Source organism: Helicoverpa zea, chromosome 3 (genome assembly GCF_022581195.2).
Source record: "Helicoverpa zea isolate HzStark_Cry1AcR chromosome 3, ilHelZeax1.1, whole genome shotgun sequence".
Classification (NCBI taxonomy): domain Eukaryota; kingdom Metazoa; phylum Arthropoda; class Insecta; order Lepidoptera; family Noctuidae; genus Helicoverpa; species Helicoverpa zea.
Window position 1 is genome coordinate 1,631,706 of NC_061454.1, and position 18,635 is coordinate 1,650,340.

At 37.8% G+C, this 18,635-nt stretch overlaps 1 protein-coding gene and 1 non-coding gene across 2 annotated transcripts in view; both read right to left on the reverse strand.

Moving 5' to 3' along the window:
• Positions 1-18,635, reverse strand: part of LOC124646085 (adenylate kinase isoenzyme 5) — a 47,542-nt gene that overhangs the window by 11,116 nt on the left and 17,791 nt on the right. The window contains exon 5 of the mRNA XM_047186126.1: positions 15,070-15,252. Within this exon, the coding sequence (XP_047042082.1) occupies positions 15,070-15,252 (183 nt within the window). The remainder of the gene's footprint in view (positions 1-15,069; positions 15,253-18,635) is intronic.
• On the reverse strand, positions 13,087-13,160 carry Trnai-aau. Its single transcript has one exon. It is a non-coding gene; the product is annotated as a tRNA-Ile (tRNA).

The following is an 18,635-nucleotide window of genomic DNA, read 5'->3' on the forward strand; positions in this document are numbered from 1 at the left end:
CACAAAAAATTCATGAACTTTCAAGGAAACAAACTGTTTGCTGCCTTTTTATTTATTAACTTCTTGATTATTACCTTTCGGTTATGAAGTAACATATTACAAGGCTGCTGTCAAATGGAACGGCCCATTGTTTATGTTTTTGTTTTGTTTTTTTTTTCGAGGAAAATTGTTTAAAACCTCTCTAGAATACTTGAATTCGATTAGGTACAAATTCAGGAAATCAATGAATCATGATCATTTGAAAACATAAATGAAATGAATAACATCGTCCAAATGTCTGATTAAGAAAAAAATAAAAATAAAATGCCTACATAAAAACAAAAGAGCGAAATCGCATAGTTTTTTTTTTTTTGTAAAAAAGGATTATCGATTTATCCTGAAAACTTTTTGCATAGAAACTCTTTCGAAAAAAAGCAAACGACCTTGCATTTTCAAATCAATCGCAAGTTGCATACATAATGCTCCGCAAATAATACCGGTCGCAAATATTGGAATACATCGCCCCCTCTTTCAAATATGCCCCACCTTTCAAGTGAGCCCCACCCTGTTCCAAGTGGCCCTAGTAGCATCAAAGTGCCGCTGTTTTATGTGGAAAATGTCAGTGGCCTATCAGGTACACTTGGTGTTTCCCACGGTGTACCGTAAACCTACAAATGTTGCATTATTTATGCATCAGACTGTAAGGGTTGGTATACGAGTACCTACTTACTTTTTAAGTCCTATACTTAATACTGATTCATATTTTGCGTCGTAATGTTAAGTTTTGTTTGAAATATTGTTTTTACAAATCAATATCAATTTATTTATTTGTATTTCGTTGACTAATAACTCAAAATCACTAATAACCGCTTAGACAAGCACTGCCACAATCATCTGACCAAGATGCTCTGTGGCCAATAATAATTTCTGGAACTCTAAAAACAAGTTCTGATTACATGTAACCACGAGCTGGTAATGGACTTTTCTGTCGGGTCCATAGTAAACTAGTATTTCCCGCGCCCTTAAATAAATATCCTTTCTATTTCATTTCACTATATATTTCAAGCAGAAATATCTTAAAATATAGCTTACAGTTACATTGAGATACGGCACATAGATTTAATTAACATGTAATACTAAAGTTATTCGTAAAATGAATAAACGTACGATCAGATAATTTTTGCATTTGTGTTTCTCGACAAACAACCAAGCGGTCCCTATAGGTAATGGGTCCCCATTTCTGCATATAAATTATAGGTAGGTACTTATGCAGTTCCGAAGGTCACAGAAAAGGAAATAACCCCTCTGTATATTTTCTAAAAATAAAGAAGCAAATATTCGCATCTAAATATATTAAATCTACAAAGTTTCACGCGAAAAAGGAAGGTACACAAAATTCAGGGAAAAGTCTCATAAAAATTGTATCCCTAATATACTTACCTAGGTTGTGACACACAAGAAGAAGACAAGATAAAGGGGATTCATAGTCTCTTCGTCATATTTTTTATCTACAATACAACTTCAAATGCCTTCGATGTCCCCACTAGAATAAACACTTACCTAAGTATCCGAAATTCTTTACGTTCAACGAACTACAGTTCTACAAAAAGTTCTTACGCCCACGTTCCATTTTACGCAGCACAAAATAAAACCTCCTTCTTTGTGATGTCGGTTAAAAATCAATGGACAAACTTGGTGATTCAGACATAATTGTTAAAACGACAGTGACAATTACATATGTTGTTTCTCATGGTATCGTCGTGTTTCGAGCCTCTTCCATAGACTATGGGGTCAGTGACGAAAACTCCAAGCCATAAGTGGTTATAAATATTTTATGGCGCGTGTCTAGAAATTAATAACTATTCTCGTATTTTCGAAAAAAAAATGAGGCTTCTATTGGAGGGATATCTATAGATTTTGGTGTCTTTGTTACTGTATTTTTATTGTGGCAAAGTCAAAAATGTATTCTTAACAGTTACGTAGCTCCGCAGCAGTGCCTAGATATTAAGGTGCATTAATTGTCCTGGGTAACTGGGTTGAGGAGGTCAGATAGGCAGTCGATCCATGTAAATCACTGGTACCTAATTAGCTGAATCCAGGTATACTGGAAGCTGACCATTTAAAACTGTCATGGTCTTACTACAAAAAAGTTAAACAGTCGTTCGACGCGAGTTTAAGAAAATTCTCCATACAAAAGGTTCTTAAGCACGTGACAGACGACTGTTCAATAGGAATTTTCTAACCCCGACTCCGAAAAGGCGGGAAAGATTAATTACTTAACAAATAATATGTGTGTCGACACCAAACCAAACAGTCCACAACAAAAGCAGGTTTTATCAAATCTTTTGGTATTACAATGAATGGCTGTCATCAATCATTAATTTTATCAATAATCTTGCCTAACGCGTTCACGGTTTGCGCTGAATAAACTCACAATAATATTAAAATATTTCCATATAGGTACAATTTGCACCAATTCTGGTCAGGGGTAGTATTTTTTTGTTATATATTTTATGACTAGCTCGTGCCAGCGGTTTCACTCGCATCCCGTGGGACCCTCGGCACGAACCCGGATAAAAAGCCTATAGCCTTCCTCGATAAATGGGCTATCTAATACTGAAAGATTTTTTCAAATCGGACCAGTAGTTCCTGAGATTAGCGCGTTCAAACAAACAAACTCTTCAGCTTTATAATATTAGTATAGATTACTATGGACAAGCAACGCTTCTCGACAATGTCTGTAGGGACAAATACGCAATATGTCAAAAAACTTGAGAAATGCAAAGTTAATTGACGCGAACTGTACCTTAGGTATGCTTATATTTTTCTTGAATTGAATTACCAACATTCAGTTTTTTTTTAAATAAGGATATACTTATTTTCAAAATCCGTAAATTTTTAAGAACATATAAAATTATTCGACACAAAAACAAGAATTATTCGCCCCAATATTATAGGTGTTCCACAAAGACGAAGTAATCGAACGGCTCCTGTATTTTTAATTAGTTCATGCCAGCTGACCCCTTTATTTACTTTCGATACCGACGGTGGAATGTATCGATATTTTCATTGCCTACACACATTACCTCCAAGGCAACGTATTTTGCAGGTAGCTGGCTCAAATTGCTGTCTTCTGGGTTTGCTGTATTAGGTCTCTTTTGGGCATTTATAAGACATTTAGTTTAATACTTTTTTGTGTTTAATTTAACTGTGTAATATAATTTTAGGAATAGGTACATTTTGCCCCATAATTTTAGTCTTACGTTTTTAAGAAAGTGCCAAACTGAGCATCAGTCTTGGCAAAATTTTGACAATTCACGTTAAAATTTTCAGAATCTCTATCTGGAAGAAATTGTTTTTTTTTTCGATAAAAGCGCCAATAAATTACCTTACTTTGTAAACAATAAATAATATATATATATCTATATATCTATCTGAACCTTTGCTCAGTATTTGACATCATACAAAACATATTGGTCACTTTTACTGGTCCACTGTTGCTGTCAATTTTTCACTGGCCTACCAGTAGCAAGTAGCAATTCTTCCACATAAAATATTGAAACAGAGACAATGTATGTAAAAGCTCGTCAAACATCAACTAATTGTCTTGTACAAGTGTCAATTACAGTAATCGATTGCTGTAGCTCGTGTTTTGTTTCAATATATACGCTCTTTCACTGTTTTAAAAGAACTAATGTAGAAGGATATTATAGTTCGGCCATTCAGAGAATGCGTTCCTGACACGTCGCGATTGAACTGACGACGTAACTACATCAATTGATTATTGATATAATAATGTTGTTTTAATGCTCCTCAATTGTTAAAACGGTAAACAACCAGCAAAAATATTTTTATCGTAACTGCAACGCCATTGCAAAGTTACGTCGTCAGTTCAATCGCGACGTGTCAGGAACGCATTCTCTGAATGGCCGAACTATAGGGGTTGTGTTTTTAAACCCAAAATACATTAAACCCAAAATACATAAAAGAAATACATTAGCGCGAACATACATCAATGTATGTTATTTTTCTTCTAATATTGTGGGCCCTGTGTAAAACTTGTTTTTGAATTGTTGTCTATCAACATTGTTAAAAGACAGGTTAGTTTGGCCATCCTTATCATCTCCTCATTATCAGCCTTTTTTAAAGCTATTCGATAGAAAATGTGAAATTTGGGATAACACAGATAAAGATGATTCGATACCGTCGAAATTTTGTAGATTTTTAAGAACATAATTATCCGCCAAGCACTACGAAAGGAGAAGAAGAAAGAAAACGCATGGCATTGCAACGCGAACTATCAGTACCTCGTTACCATAAGTTCAAGACCGGTTACATAACTCCAAAGAGCAGATACCCGCTGACCACAAACAAGGCTTCACAGAACACGCAAAGAACGTCCATGACCATAGACACAAAACCTACATGAAAAAAAATCAAACAAGTTCTCTATCGATAGTCTCGTCATACTTAGCCCTAGAATCTATTAAAAATGCATGAACCTAGTCTGTAATTGGACAAATATGTTTACCAAACTAATATTCGACCTTAAACTCTTACTTTAAGAGTCAATATTGAATGTTAACTTTGTACTGATACATCCTTTTGTAAACAAACGTTTTAATAGGTAAATTCATTTGGTGGGCTTTGTTTTACAATAGAAAGGCGCAGTTTATTTCATAATGTTTGATATTTATGAAATTACTAGCTTTTGCCCGCGACTTCGTTCGCATGGAATAGTGACTTCCTACATATTTTTGGTTTGACCAATAGATGGCGCTATATGTCCGGAATAAATTTTATTTTTTATTTTTATATATTTTTTTTTAATAAAAACTATCCTATGTCCTTTCTCAAGTTCCAAACTATGTCTGTACCAAATTTCACACAAATCGGTTCAGTGGTTTAGGCGTGAAGAAAAGACAGACAGACAGACAGACAGAGTTACTTTCACATTTATAATATTAGTTAGGATACATAGGTATCTTATCTATACTAAATTATAGGTGTTGCTTTGCCTATGTTTGTCATTGCAATTTGATTATGCCTGAAGTGTCTATCCTTAAAAGAACAATTCTCATCAAGTACCTTTACCGTTCCGAAGTTAGTCACAAATAACTTTATGTGTCCCGACTTACTTATAAAAATTAAATACCTGACTTCAGAAGGAACCTCCTTTGATTCAAAGAAGGGAAATCAAAAAACCATAAAATTGGACCCTCAAAGAACCTGCAATAGTCTACAGGTCCTATATTTGAACAAAAGACAGAAGCCACAGGTAGGTGTATCGTGTAGAGGTGAAAGATCACTATCATGCATAAGTAACGGGAGAATAGGTGATAGATGTCACGGGTAAGATACCACTACATGATCGAAAGGGCAGGATGGAAATATGTAGAACGTCATATCGTCACCACCACCAACAAACCACGAAGTAAAATCATGTCCACCACTAGTGACATTGTACATTGACCGTCACGATTCGATCGATAGGCGAGCGACACGAGTGTTTTATTCAATACCATCGATTGTCAATGGTAGGACATTACTGGCGTTTAATGATGCCACTTTGATCTGTCGGTTCAAATAATACGACTTTCTATGGTTGCATCGCACGATGCTCCTTTATTTTCTGACAGCCCGCCTTAACATCTCACTGACAGTTGACAGTTGCGGCACGCACAGATAACGCACGCATACACATCACTCCTCCGACACTATTATCAAAGTTACATTTTTTTTTAACAATAAGTGAAACTAATAAGGCTTAATACTAAAACTTAACTATTTCCTTATTAATAATTGACACACACACAGTAGTTATAGCAATAGATATAGGTATATATACTTAGTCTAAGTACGCTAAACGGCCTGTACCTGCCTCACCTAATGCGCGGTAACTTATCCATTTAAAAGTTTATAATCAATCTTACGCCTACAACTACGAATGGGCCTTGCAGACCTTGTTGATTCAATGATAGGACAATTATTTTGCTCATCATCAACGGCTGTGTCCTGAGCCTCAGCCCACTCATCCTCCTCCCCACTATCATGTTCCTCGGCGTGTATAGTTTGCTGTTCCTTATCATACGGTACTGTTGGTGGCGACTGTGGCCCCCTTTTTGGCGAGGGCGAGCGCAGGAGCGGCGGCGGTGGTGACTGCGAGGGGCTCACGACATCAGCACGCGAGCCGTTCGTCTCGCGCGCACCTGTATATTTTCTCAGTTGATCAATATGCCTCTTACAGTTAACATTGTAGTTTTCAACGAATATCTCGAACATCCGATTACCAATTTGTTTAATTATTTTACCTAAAGTCCATATTTCCTTTCTAGCTATATACCATTTAACCCATACTCTATCCCCAATGCTAATTTTACTTTTTGTTTTTAAATTGTCATTGTTTGTTTCATAATTATAATTATCTTTGAGCACTAAGTCCAATCTAGATGTTATGTTTCGACCAAACATAAGCTTTGCTGGGCATTCGCCCGTTGCACAATGTTGTGTCGTGCGATATTCAAATAAAAATCCTAATAATTTTTCGTTAATTACATTTTGAGAATTGTTATCGCTAATGATGCATTTTATCATTTTCTTGCATGTTTTTACAGAATTTTCTGCCTGTCCGTTACTACAAGGATGATAAATTGGAGATGTCACATATCGGATTCCGTTCACTTCGCAAAATTTCTTAAATTCGATCGACTTAATTTTTACATCATTATCTGAAACTATGACATTAGGTATACCAAATCTTGAAAACAATTCTTTCAATTTTGTTATGAGCGCCCGTGTCGAAGTACCGCAACTCATGTGTAAACACTCCAACCACCTGCTATATGAATCTACTACGATCAAATAGTCCTGCTGGTTTATACTCATGTAGTCAATGTGCAAACGGCGCCACGGAGCGCCGTCACGCGGCCAGCTCAAGGGAGGCGCTCGCGGCGGCGCTGCGCGAGTGCCGGCGCACGTGTGGCAAGCGCCCACCCATTCCTCTATATCCTTATCAATCGAGGGCCACCAAAATCGACTACGAGCTGCACTCTTAGTTTTAACTACGCCGAAATGACCCGCATGTAATTCTCTTAACAACCTACCTCGGTAGACTGCCGGAATGACTATTCTGTGACCTCTGAAAATACAACCATTCTCGACCTCTAAATCCGTTTTGCAATTAAAATATGGCAAAATATTTTTACAGTTCATTTTACGCGGCCAGCCGTTCTGAACATATTTAATCACCGTTTGTAAAACGTCGTCTTTACCGGTTTCGGTTTTAATATCATTAAAAGTTAGTGGCGCGATGTTAGCGTCTAAGAAATTTAGGAAAGATAGATCTTCAGTTTCGCCATTCGCTTCCGGTAAAGGCGCACGCGACAAATAATCTGCTGCGACATTATGTTCACTTTTTATATATTGGACGTTATAATTGTATGCTGACAATATAATCGCATAACGCTGTAATCTCGATGCTGCCATCACAGATATACCTATTTTCTTGCCAAATATCGAAAGTAAAGGTCGGTGGTCAGTCCTAAGTACAAAAGGTTCCTGACGTCCATACAGATATTGATGAAAATATTTGACACCAAAAATAATGGCTGTCGCCTCCTTCTGAATTTGACTATAGTTTCTCTCACTTGTGGACAATGACCTTGAAGCGAACGCCAGCGGTCGCTCGGCGTGCGGGCTCTCGCTGTCGCGCTGTGCGAGCACAGCTCCCAGGCCGGCCGGCCCCGCGTCTACTGTCAACACCAACTGCGCTGTTGGATCGAAGTGAGCTAGTACCCTTTCTGATGATAGCTCGATTTTAACCCTATTGAATGCGCGTTCATGGCGTTCGCCCCACTGCCATTGTGCGCCTTTACGCAGTAATTCATGCAGCGGGTGCAACTTAGCTGACGCGTTCGGTATAAAGCTACGATAATAATTAATTAATCCTATAAATCGCTTAACTTCTGTGACATTCGTTGGCCGTGGTGCGTTTTTTATAGCCTCCGTTTTTGAAGGACACGTTCGTAACCCATGTTTATCTATAACGTAGCCTAAATAGGTGACACTATTCTGCAAAAAACTACATTTCTCTTTGTTTAATTTTAAACCGGCATCTTCCATTCTGTTCAGTACTTCATTTAGCCTGCTGAAATGCAATTCCCTAGTTGGTGCAGTTACACAAACATCATCTAACCATATGCTAACACCTTCTATGCCAATTAATAGAGATTCCATTGCCCTTTGAAAAATTGCGGGAGCGTTTGCTAGGCCATACACAAGTCGGGTGTATTTGAAATAACCTTTAGAAGTACTTATCGTGGTCAAGTCTTGTGACGATTCCTCAAGAACAAATTGATTATAAGCGTTACTAAGATCAATTTTACTATAACACTCCCCTCCACCCAATTTAGCAAAAACCTCTTCTATTCTAGGCATTGGATATTTGTCTATTTCTAGATCTTTATTTAGTGTTATTGAATAGTCACCAGCAATTTTAACAGTTCCATTTTCTTTCAGTACCGGCACTATCGGAGTTCCGTATTTAGAGAACTGAACCGGTTGTAGTATGCTTAAACCTACCAGTCTATCTATCTCCTCTTCCACTTTTTTCTTTAAGGCGAAAGGTACAGAACGCGGTTTTAAACACTTTGGATGTGCATCTTTTTTTAACACAAGTTTCACTTTAAATTTATTGAACCTACCTAATCCCTCAGTAAATAGATTGGAGTATTTAGACAAAAGTTGCTGCACCTCTTTTGTGTCGGGCTCAGGTACATCCTGGATTTTATTAATTTCTGTGGTAAAATACATTCTAAACTTTGACATAAAATCTCGTCCGAGCAACGGTGGGCCTCCATTTGACAAAACAAATATTTTAATATCATGAGTACAATTTAAATATGTTATTTGGCCTAAGAAATATCCCAAGGGAGAGATTTTATGGCCATTGTAGAGACACATTTTCATGTTGCATTTTGTTAAAAGACGATCAGAAAAATATTTTATATACAATGTTTCAGGTATTACAGTAGCTCCCGACCCCGAATCTAACTCCATATCTATTCTCATCGAGTCAATTTGTACATTAATAATTATTGGTGATTTACTAACATACCTTAAAGAATACACTTCACATTCCTCGCAATCACTTGAGTCAGCTTCAGTATTTAAGCAGTTCAGGCGAGGTTCACCCTTCCTTTTAGTGCACATTTTCTTCAAATGACCTACTGTGTTGCAAACCTGGCACCGGTAATTCTTAAAACGACACTTCTCTGCATCATGACTCTTGAAGCCGCACACCATGCACCGACGAACCTCCCCGGAACTATTGTCCGAGCTGCGGGCGGGCGCGGTCGCTGCGGCAGACCCGCCACGCGCACGCTGTCCGCTGAGTCGGTACACAGGTTCCTCCTTAATCTGCGTGGCCTTGACGATGCTTGCCGCCGAATCCGATGCTGCAGGTGCCTTGGATCGAGCCAATCTCGCGTACGCAGCCTGTTGAGCTACCTCCAACGCCTTAGCAAAAGTGAGTTTGCTGGCATTCTCTTCAAAAAGCCGGTCACGTTCCCGACACGGTGCAAGCCCGAGTATAAAACGATCTCTCAGCATCATATCCAATGCTTCTCCAAACTCACAGTCAACGGCTAAGCCTCTCACACGCGCCGCCCATTCTTCGACGCTCTCACCCTCAGATTTCTTTGCTTCATAGAACTTCTCTCTATCGGCGAAAGTGCATCGTTTCGGCGTGAAATGCTGGTCCAATTTTTTCACGAGGTCTTCGAAGGCAACCTCCTCGAGCACGGCCGGGTGGAGAAGGTTTCTAGCCAGGCGGTAGCTATTATCCGACAGATGGGTAAGAAGTAAGGCACTCTTGCTTTCACTTTTTATGGCATTCAGTTTGATGAATTGTTCCAGCCGACCTTTGAAAATACGCCAGTCTTGGGCGTCGTGGTCAAAACTGGAAAGAACACCAATTACATTCGCCATCCTCGTCGCCAGTGATCTGTCGGTTCAAATAATACGACTTTCTATGGTTGCATCGCACGATGCTCCTTTATTTTCTGACAGCCCGCCTTAACATCTCACTGACAGTTGACAGTTGCGGCACGCACAGATAACGCACGCATACACATCACACTTACTTTATCTTTAGATTTTGGAGAAAGTATTTTTGATGTGTCACAAGATTTGGATAGTGTGAGCAGAGTTTTCCAGCTGTGATATTCGATAGATATAACTAGTTTCGGCGCAGCACTGGCTCGGCGTCCCTAAGGAACTAATTACCTACTCCTCGCATACGGATAGAGAGTGGCCAGTGTGATATGCTGTATGTGATACTTAGGCTACATGAGTGCCAAGTTTCACAAAAAATACATCCAGTAATTTAAGTGTGAAAGAGCAACTATCATTTCTGTAGTTATAACATTATACTGGACAGTTGGATTGTTAAAAAACCTACGATGATTGTAAAGCTTAAGAATCTCCAACTTTTTACGAATTTTTAATTTGAAAATTGTATCGTCTCTTCTTCAATTGTTAAGAGAATTCAAAATATAATTCAGCATAACTTTGTATCTTTTAGATCTTTAATTGTAAGCTGTCGAAGTTAACTGTATCTACGTCTTTGCGATTACTTTCAATTAAATGCAATATGCTGCAAATAGCTAGTTTTCTACTGAAAAAATGACAACATAATTTATAATAATGAGTCACTACAGACAACAATATTGCATTCATAATCGCAACAATAAATAATGACGCAGTTGTAGAAATATTACCATTCATAATACTTAATAGTGTTTCACAAATGTTGAGAATTAATTCCATACCTACTTAATGCATAAACGATTTGTTTACTGTCTGTGTTTTTATGAATAAAATATGACAATAACAATAGTTTTTTGGTAAAACATTCTTGCCCGCCACATGCTTTGGTTAGTTTGGTCTTTTTATTAAACGAGTTTTTAAAATAAACTCAAAAACGTTTATTCAAATTAGGCTGATAAATCAGCACTTTTCGAACGCCAAAAACAAAAGACAGCCCCCAAAACGCCCGCCCTTCACCACTTCCCATGTTTTGCTGGGAAGAAGAAGTGGCGCAACAAACTCCCCAGCAACACATGTCAATATATGTATAATCAGATCTGAAAACCAGGCATCTGAGCCTACAATTTGCTGGTTATCATTTTGCTGTACAATAATTTTCCTCTGAAATACAGCTTCTTGAAAATCACTTACCAAAATCGACCATGAAAAAAATTACCTTAAATGTTAGTAGTGTATTATGTCCTCCATATAAAAAGAGTTACATAATTTAATAACCACGAGCAGTATTCAAATTCCCAACAGTGCAGGGTCACAAAACCCATAATGTACGTAAAAAACATAAACAAAATGAGTCAGCAATAAAGCATCGTAATGGTATCATGAACGTTCATAATAAATTCAATAATCGACAAATATTTCTCATTAAGCGGAGTATCCGAACAAAAATACATACTTTTTTATGTGTTTTAAGAAATTATTTGCATGATAACCAGTAAGAACACATGTCAAGGTATTTTTAATTCAAGGGAGTAGGAAAAGTTGTCTGAAAAATTTTGGAGAGAAAATGTAAGCACATATTTTGTTTTATACAAAATATGCTATTACAGTGTAGATATTTATCATCATCTGCCTTGCTTTTCCCAACCCTCTTCAATCCACTAAGCTGAATCTTATTAAGACTGATCATCAAACTTTCTGGATTCTTAACCCATGACGACTGCCAAAGATATTCAAATGACAGCTAGGACCCACCGAATTAACGTGCCTAGCAAACTCGCCATGATAAGGTAGAAACCTCATCTAAGGACCGACCACGTTAAACGTTGCTTAACCTTATAACCAATTGATCCATGCGGCTATAGCTTAGCTTCGAGCACTTCAGTCCAAAAATAATAATTTTATCACTTAAACCTCAAACCAAGGAAGAAAGGTTTTGTTGGTCTAAGACATTTTACTTGGACCTAAATACAGAAAGCCCGCCATAACTCGAAGACCGAAGAACTTTCTGGAAAGACAGCTAAACCCTTAACTAGTGCAAGTAAAACGTTCGTCCGTGCGATGGGCAGCTAACTGGTGATTTTGTCCATTCTTTCCAATCCAGTAACCCGGATCCCCTTGTTGAGAATTTATGGTTGTCAAACTTACAGGGTTATTAGCAACCGTCACGACTGCCAAAGATATTCAAATGACAGCCAGCCAGGACCCCACCAAAACCATGATAAGATGGAAACCTCATCTAAGGACCGACCACGTCAAACGTTGCTTAACATTATGATCAATCTATCTGGCTACTAAATTAGCCACGAGCTCCCCAGTCCATCAAAAATAATAATATTAACACTCAAACTAGTCCAGAAACAGTTTTTTTGTCGGTCTATTGGACAAAAAGCCCCCATAACTCACTGAAAAAAGCTTTTTGTCAAGCTCGCCATAACTCTAAGAACATTCTAGAAAGACAGCTAAATCCTTAACCACTGCAAGTAAAACGTTCGGCCGTGCGATGGGCAGCTAACTGGTGATTTTGTCATTATAAATGCAAGACCTGCTTGTATAATTACCTACAATTTGGTTAATATCAACGTGCTGTGAATGTCGATGTGACGTTACAGTTTCTGTGTTTGATTTTACAAGCTTTTATTTAACTAACGATATTTTAGAAAGCTGAAGAGTTTGTTTGTTTTTTTGTTAATTTCATAAAAGATCTGATTAAAAAATAAACGATTAAAAAGTCGATTGATTGAAAAAGGTTATAAGCTTTTTCTTATCCAGGTGCGCGAAGAAGTATGGAGGTGCCTTGACACCGCTAGAGTCAAACTTTTAAGTTTTAAGGCATGAAACGGTTTATTGAACATTGGAGAAACTTAATGTAAGTTATATTTTTCAGCACGCATTTGTAAACTTTTTCAGGTGCTCTATTACGTAGATAACTTAATTAACAAAAAAGTCTGACATAATTTATGCCCCACAAGAAATAAGAAGAATCTGATCGAATTGGGTCTCTATAAAGAAACATGAAAAATGAAAAAATATATTAATAAAAAAAATGCAAAAAGGTATTTGTGGCCCATGAGGGGATCGAACCCGCGACCTTCGCGTTATTAGCACGACGCTCTAACCAACTGAGCTAATGGGCCGCTTGGGAAGAGCGTCGAAATACGTGAGCAGTTGCCAAATCATGCATACAATGGACATTATCATAGATTATAATGATGTATGTATTTTGGAAACAATCCAATGTTCGTCGTTTCTGTTCATTTATTTACAGCGACTGTAGTATTGTTTAGAAAAAAACTGTCTTCTCTGCTAGATATGAAAGAAGCTTTTAGGGAATTTAATAAGTTTTTGAAAAAAAAAATGGTTTCAATTCATCCGAAAGTTTTGTTTAAGTATCTAAATAATTAACATTTTTTATATCAGGTAGCAGGTATGGTATTTTTTTCAGACTGACGAAGTTTAAACGCTATGCGGATTTAGATAATCTGCTTGCAAATTGCTACTTATCTAAAAGATAATTTTAAAACTAGATAATATTTTTCACATGTTTAAAGTACCCAAAAACCCGACTTTAATACTAAAACCGTATATCCTAACTCTGGCAAATAGGTAGGTTCACAAAAACGCAACTGCAGTTTGGCACACTTAAGTAAACAACTCACATGTTATTGTAAACTATCCCGTTGTGAGGGACGTGTTTTTAATTTCCACGCATAGGTAAATTTTAAGTTAGGTTGTTTAGGTAGGGACATTTAATATGATTGCCAGCCTACAGTTGCGTTTTTGTGATAAAGTTTCGACTTTATCTTAAGGGCGTAGCTCGTGTAACGTAGTTAGAAACTTTTTCATTTGTGAGGTTTTATTCGTTAGATATTTTTGATACTGACCGGGCAATCATTTCAAATGTATTCGATTTGTTCCATAGAATAAGTTTTTTATATTGAAGTGTGTGACTTCACCTCTCGAGCCCAAGCAATAAACGTCGTGATATCGAATCAGTTTTTCATTTTGAGCAAGATAATTATTCCCGGTACGACAGTACTATGCTGAAAACCGCATCAACTTTCTGCGAAACGTTAGATAATCGCGAATACAATACAGGTAGGTACCTACTATACCTACACGCAAGTCATACTGAGAGTCTTCTTTTTTTGAAGAAGGTTAAAAACTGTTAAACGCATAATGATTGTAATGTGGTATTCAACCTTCGAAAACGCTTAAGAACCTTGGCCGACAAATCGTTTTGTTTTGATACGTAAAGACAATCCCATTGGTCAAGGATAAGGAGTTCTCAAGGCTTTTAAGAAGAAAGTAATTCTTATTAAGCTATAGATAACTTTCATACAAGATTTGAATAAAATGCACGCTTTTCCAAAAACATTCTGAAACATTTTTAAAGGGTGATAATTTTTGATGTCAAGAAGAGAAGCTTTTCATAAATATAACCTACTAGCTTCTGCTAGCGGTTTCACGGTGGCCTATAGCCTTCCTCGATAAATGGGCTATCTAACACCGAAAGAAATTTTCAAATCGGACCAGTAGTTCCTGAGATTAGCGCGTTCAAACAAACAAACAAACAAACAATCAAACAAACTCTTCAGCTTTATAATATTAGTATAGATATAAGATGTCGATATAAAAAATCATACGCGTTTTCTTTCAGCGTAGTGAAGTAGGTAAACCTAAAACATACCTATTTGCAACATCCGATTCTATTTTGGGACCTAAGATGCCTTACTGCAGATTTTTATAACTTATCCATCCGTGGTTTAGCAATTAGAGATCAAACATAAGTGAATTTGTAGGTATTGATACCTAATCTTAATATTCGATCTCTAACCGCAATGCTGAAGAATTGAAAAGCTGAAGTGGCAATGGGCAGGGCACGTAGGTCGTAAAACTGACGGTCGATGGAATATGTTTCGGCTAACATGACGAGTACGAGTCTCTAATTGCAGATCAACGGATCCTAGTTTATAGAAATCCACCGATAGACAACACTTCCTTCTTTTCCAAGCACAATAAAATAATTAACAAAAATCCACTTACCGCAATCAACATATTAGTCTGATCAAAGTAATCGGCGACGGGCATGACATTCTTATAGAAGTTGTTGAGTTCCATTCTAGCAAGGCTTAGCACCACGTGGCCCAGTCGGGCGCCATATTCTATCTGACGCTCCAGTACTCGCTGTCGCCAGCTTACGAGGACTACGCCGTTTATTGTCTGGATCTAGGATGAAAAAGATAGAAATAAAGGTTATAATAAATAAATGTTAAAAACAAAACATAAAAATCCATGTTTTTTGAGTTTCGCGTAATGAGCGCGTTGTTAGCATTGATTAAGGGTTCACTTTAAAGAAGAATATCGGATTCGGATAAATAGAAAAAGACTAATAGTAAATTAACTCTTGTAATACATAATTTAAGTTATAGAGTAGTCAATTGCCAATATTAGTAACTGTTCCCCTTTTCACCTATGTCCCAGGAAACCCACATCTCGCAACGGGTAAAAAGTAGCCTAAATCCCTTCTTGGACTTGAGCCATCTATCTACCAAAAAAACAGTAAATCGGTTCAATAGTTTCGGCATGAAAGCGCGACAGAACACAGTTTCTCATTTATAAATACATATTAGCAAGAATTCACTGACGTTCAGGCATTGCGAAAACTATAAAAGCACTTTTTTCAATAGGTTAGTATATTTTCTATAGGCCCCTGACGTCACAAGACATCATTATAGTCCACAATAGACAAGATACCTAATATTAGACTTGATGATGAGGCTTCAAAGCTGACAGTATCCGCACTGTCATGTTTTGCAGAATAATTACAAGGGTGTTCTGACTCATGGTAATGTCATGGTATGGTTTGTTTAGCTAGTTCAATAGTTGCGTGTTTGTGGCATACGTAGTCTTCTTCGTCGTCAGTACTTACATCTGTCCATGGAAAGCCTGCAACACTGCTATTTTACTTCGAGTATTAAGTTTAAGTTGATAATAGCACTGATTCACTTAAAAAACCTACTTGTTAAAGTTATTTACATAGTGATAAGATTGGCAAAGTCTTATTTATTATCATTATAGATAGTTCACAGTTAAAATAGTCTTATGTTGACCCTTAAAAAGATATCAGAATTTTGTTATTACGAAAATAACACCCAAGTTCAATCAGACCAAAAGTCTACACCTAAAAGTATTCGAAATATTTTCTATGGAATAAAGCTAAATAAATATTATATAGCAGCATTTGTAAATAAATACACGGGGGAGCAAACACGTCATTATTGCCGTGTCACATATGTAGCACGTGTTTTATACAGGGCTGGATTTATAATCGCAGAGAAAGTAGCAGTTGTTACCAGTCCTAGTTGGTAAAATTACTCCTAAAGTGGGCTTCATCTTAAACTTAATGAAATGGAGAATTGGGTATACAATTAGCAAAAATTAAACTTAATGGAAACAAATAATTTTCAGACGCGTATATGAATGTCATGAAAATTTATTAGGTCAACAGATTGCTATTCTATCGAAACATCTCTCAACTCTCTGGTTGTCCGAACTTAGCAAATAATTTGAGTAACAAAACTAACAACAAAATTAAATGAAAGTACTGTAAATTTCCTTCTAAAGACCTTTCTTTAGCTCACTTTCCACTACTTACTCGTAGATCCCGCTACATTTGATACAAGTCCCGCGCTTCCTGAATCCGGTCCTGCATAATATCACCTATCAGTCGATATTACCAGTGAATCACACACGCGATTCATGCGAATACAGTGACAAATTAATATATAATCAGGGGTTGCGTTGTGTTGGCTATTAACACCGTGAATTATATCAATTCTGTTGGCGGTTACTGTGAAATGGTGAAATGATATGCTGTTGCAGGGAACTGATTATTAAAATCGTTGTCAGCCTTTTTACTGCTCCATTGCGCTTTTCTGCGTTCTGTCTCTATAACTGTCAAGTTTTATGAAAATTAAGTCCATAGTTTTTGCTTGAACGAGGAATAAACTTGCGTTCATCCTTAACACTTTGGAAGAAATACATTTATTTACGAGAACATGAAGAAATAAAATTGGATTGTGAAATAGTGGTAGATGAAGAATTCGACAGTCGTCCTTTCTAATAAAAACAAAAAAGAATCGAACCAACAACATCATTCAATTTTTTATCAATCACTCCAACACAACGCAACCTATGACTCACAAAGTCACAAGTAACTAACAACTTGACTTGCATATATTGAACACCCTTTAACAATGATCGTAACACCCTATACACAAGGCCTTTGACCTTTTACCGTCTCGCAATATGGATGATACCCCATCACCATATGTTCAGAAAAAAGTGCAGTAATTCTTTTTTCCGCTGGGAGTATTTCCATTAGAATAAAATGTATAGGGTTTATGTTAAACTAGCTGTTGCCCGCAACTTCGTCTGCGTGGGCAATATAGAATAGTCAAAATACTACTTATCCCGTAGGTGCATTCTTTCACGTGACAGTATAATTAGGATTAGCACTTAGCAGTCGCATAGATTCATTGATCAAGGTTGTGTTGTGGATGTGACCATTTATCTAAACAAAAGAAGTAAAGTTTGTGACGTTGTGAATATCTCTGGATCTAGTCAGCCAATTTGGAAAATTATTACGTATGGTGCGTAAGTAATTTTCACAGGAAACAGTTATAATCTATGCTATATGCTTTGAGTCTGACAAAGCTGTCATTTGTACATTTTCTGCAGCTGCTGCGACTAATCAGAAGCCAGAAAGTCTGTCAGTCTTACCATGGATATCGGCTTGTGTAGTTGACTGGATTGAAGATAGGTAGATAGGTAGTCGCTCCAAGCAAAATATTGGTACTCAAACAGATTCGGTGACTGGAAGCCAACACCAACATAGTTGGGGAATAGCTGGATGGATGATAAAATGAGTCATCATCATCAGCAGGCGCATAGGGTAGGATAGTTTCACTACTGGGGAGAAACACTTGTATGACGGGGATTTTCTGTGCACTTACTCACTATGGTAAGGCTGACCCCACATTAGGCGTGCGCGATCCTCGGGCGTGTGAGTAGCGCGGGCGTCGCGAGCACGCTGCATGAACGTCGCGTTTTGCTGCCCTGCGGCATGTGTGAAGAGTGCAAGCGACGCGCTCGCGGCGAGCACGCGGCGCTCGAGTTGCGTTCTTACCCCTTCGCCTGCTATCCCCGCCGCCCGCTAAACGCCTTAGCAGTTAAACGTCAAGGAGAGCGGCGCGTGCGCGCCGCGAGCGCGCTGTAGGTAAATGCCGCAGGGCAGCAAAACGCGACGTTCATGCAGCGTGCTCGCGACGCCCGCGCTACTCACACGCCCGAGGATCGCGCACGCCTAATGTGGGGGAGGCCTAAGCCGGGACTCCACCGAAATGTTTGCATTAGTTCACGAATAGGCAAAATGTACGTATCTGTGAGAGTCCACTTCATGTTTTGGTACTTGAAACCTGCAGTTTTGCCAAGATTTTCAAAATGTACGCTTGCAATTTGTCATTTCTTGGTGGAGCCAGCAAATCGAAAGGAACATAAGTGTTGTATACTGTGCGTCACTACCGCACACCGGGAAAATTTCGCTCTTG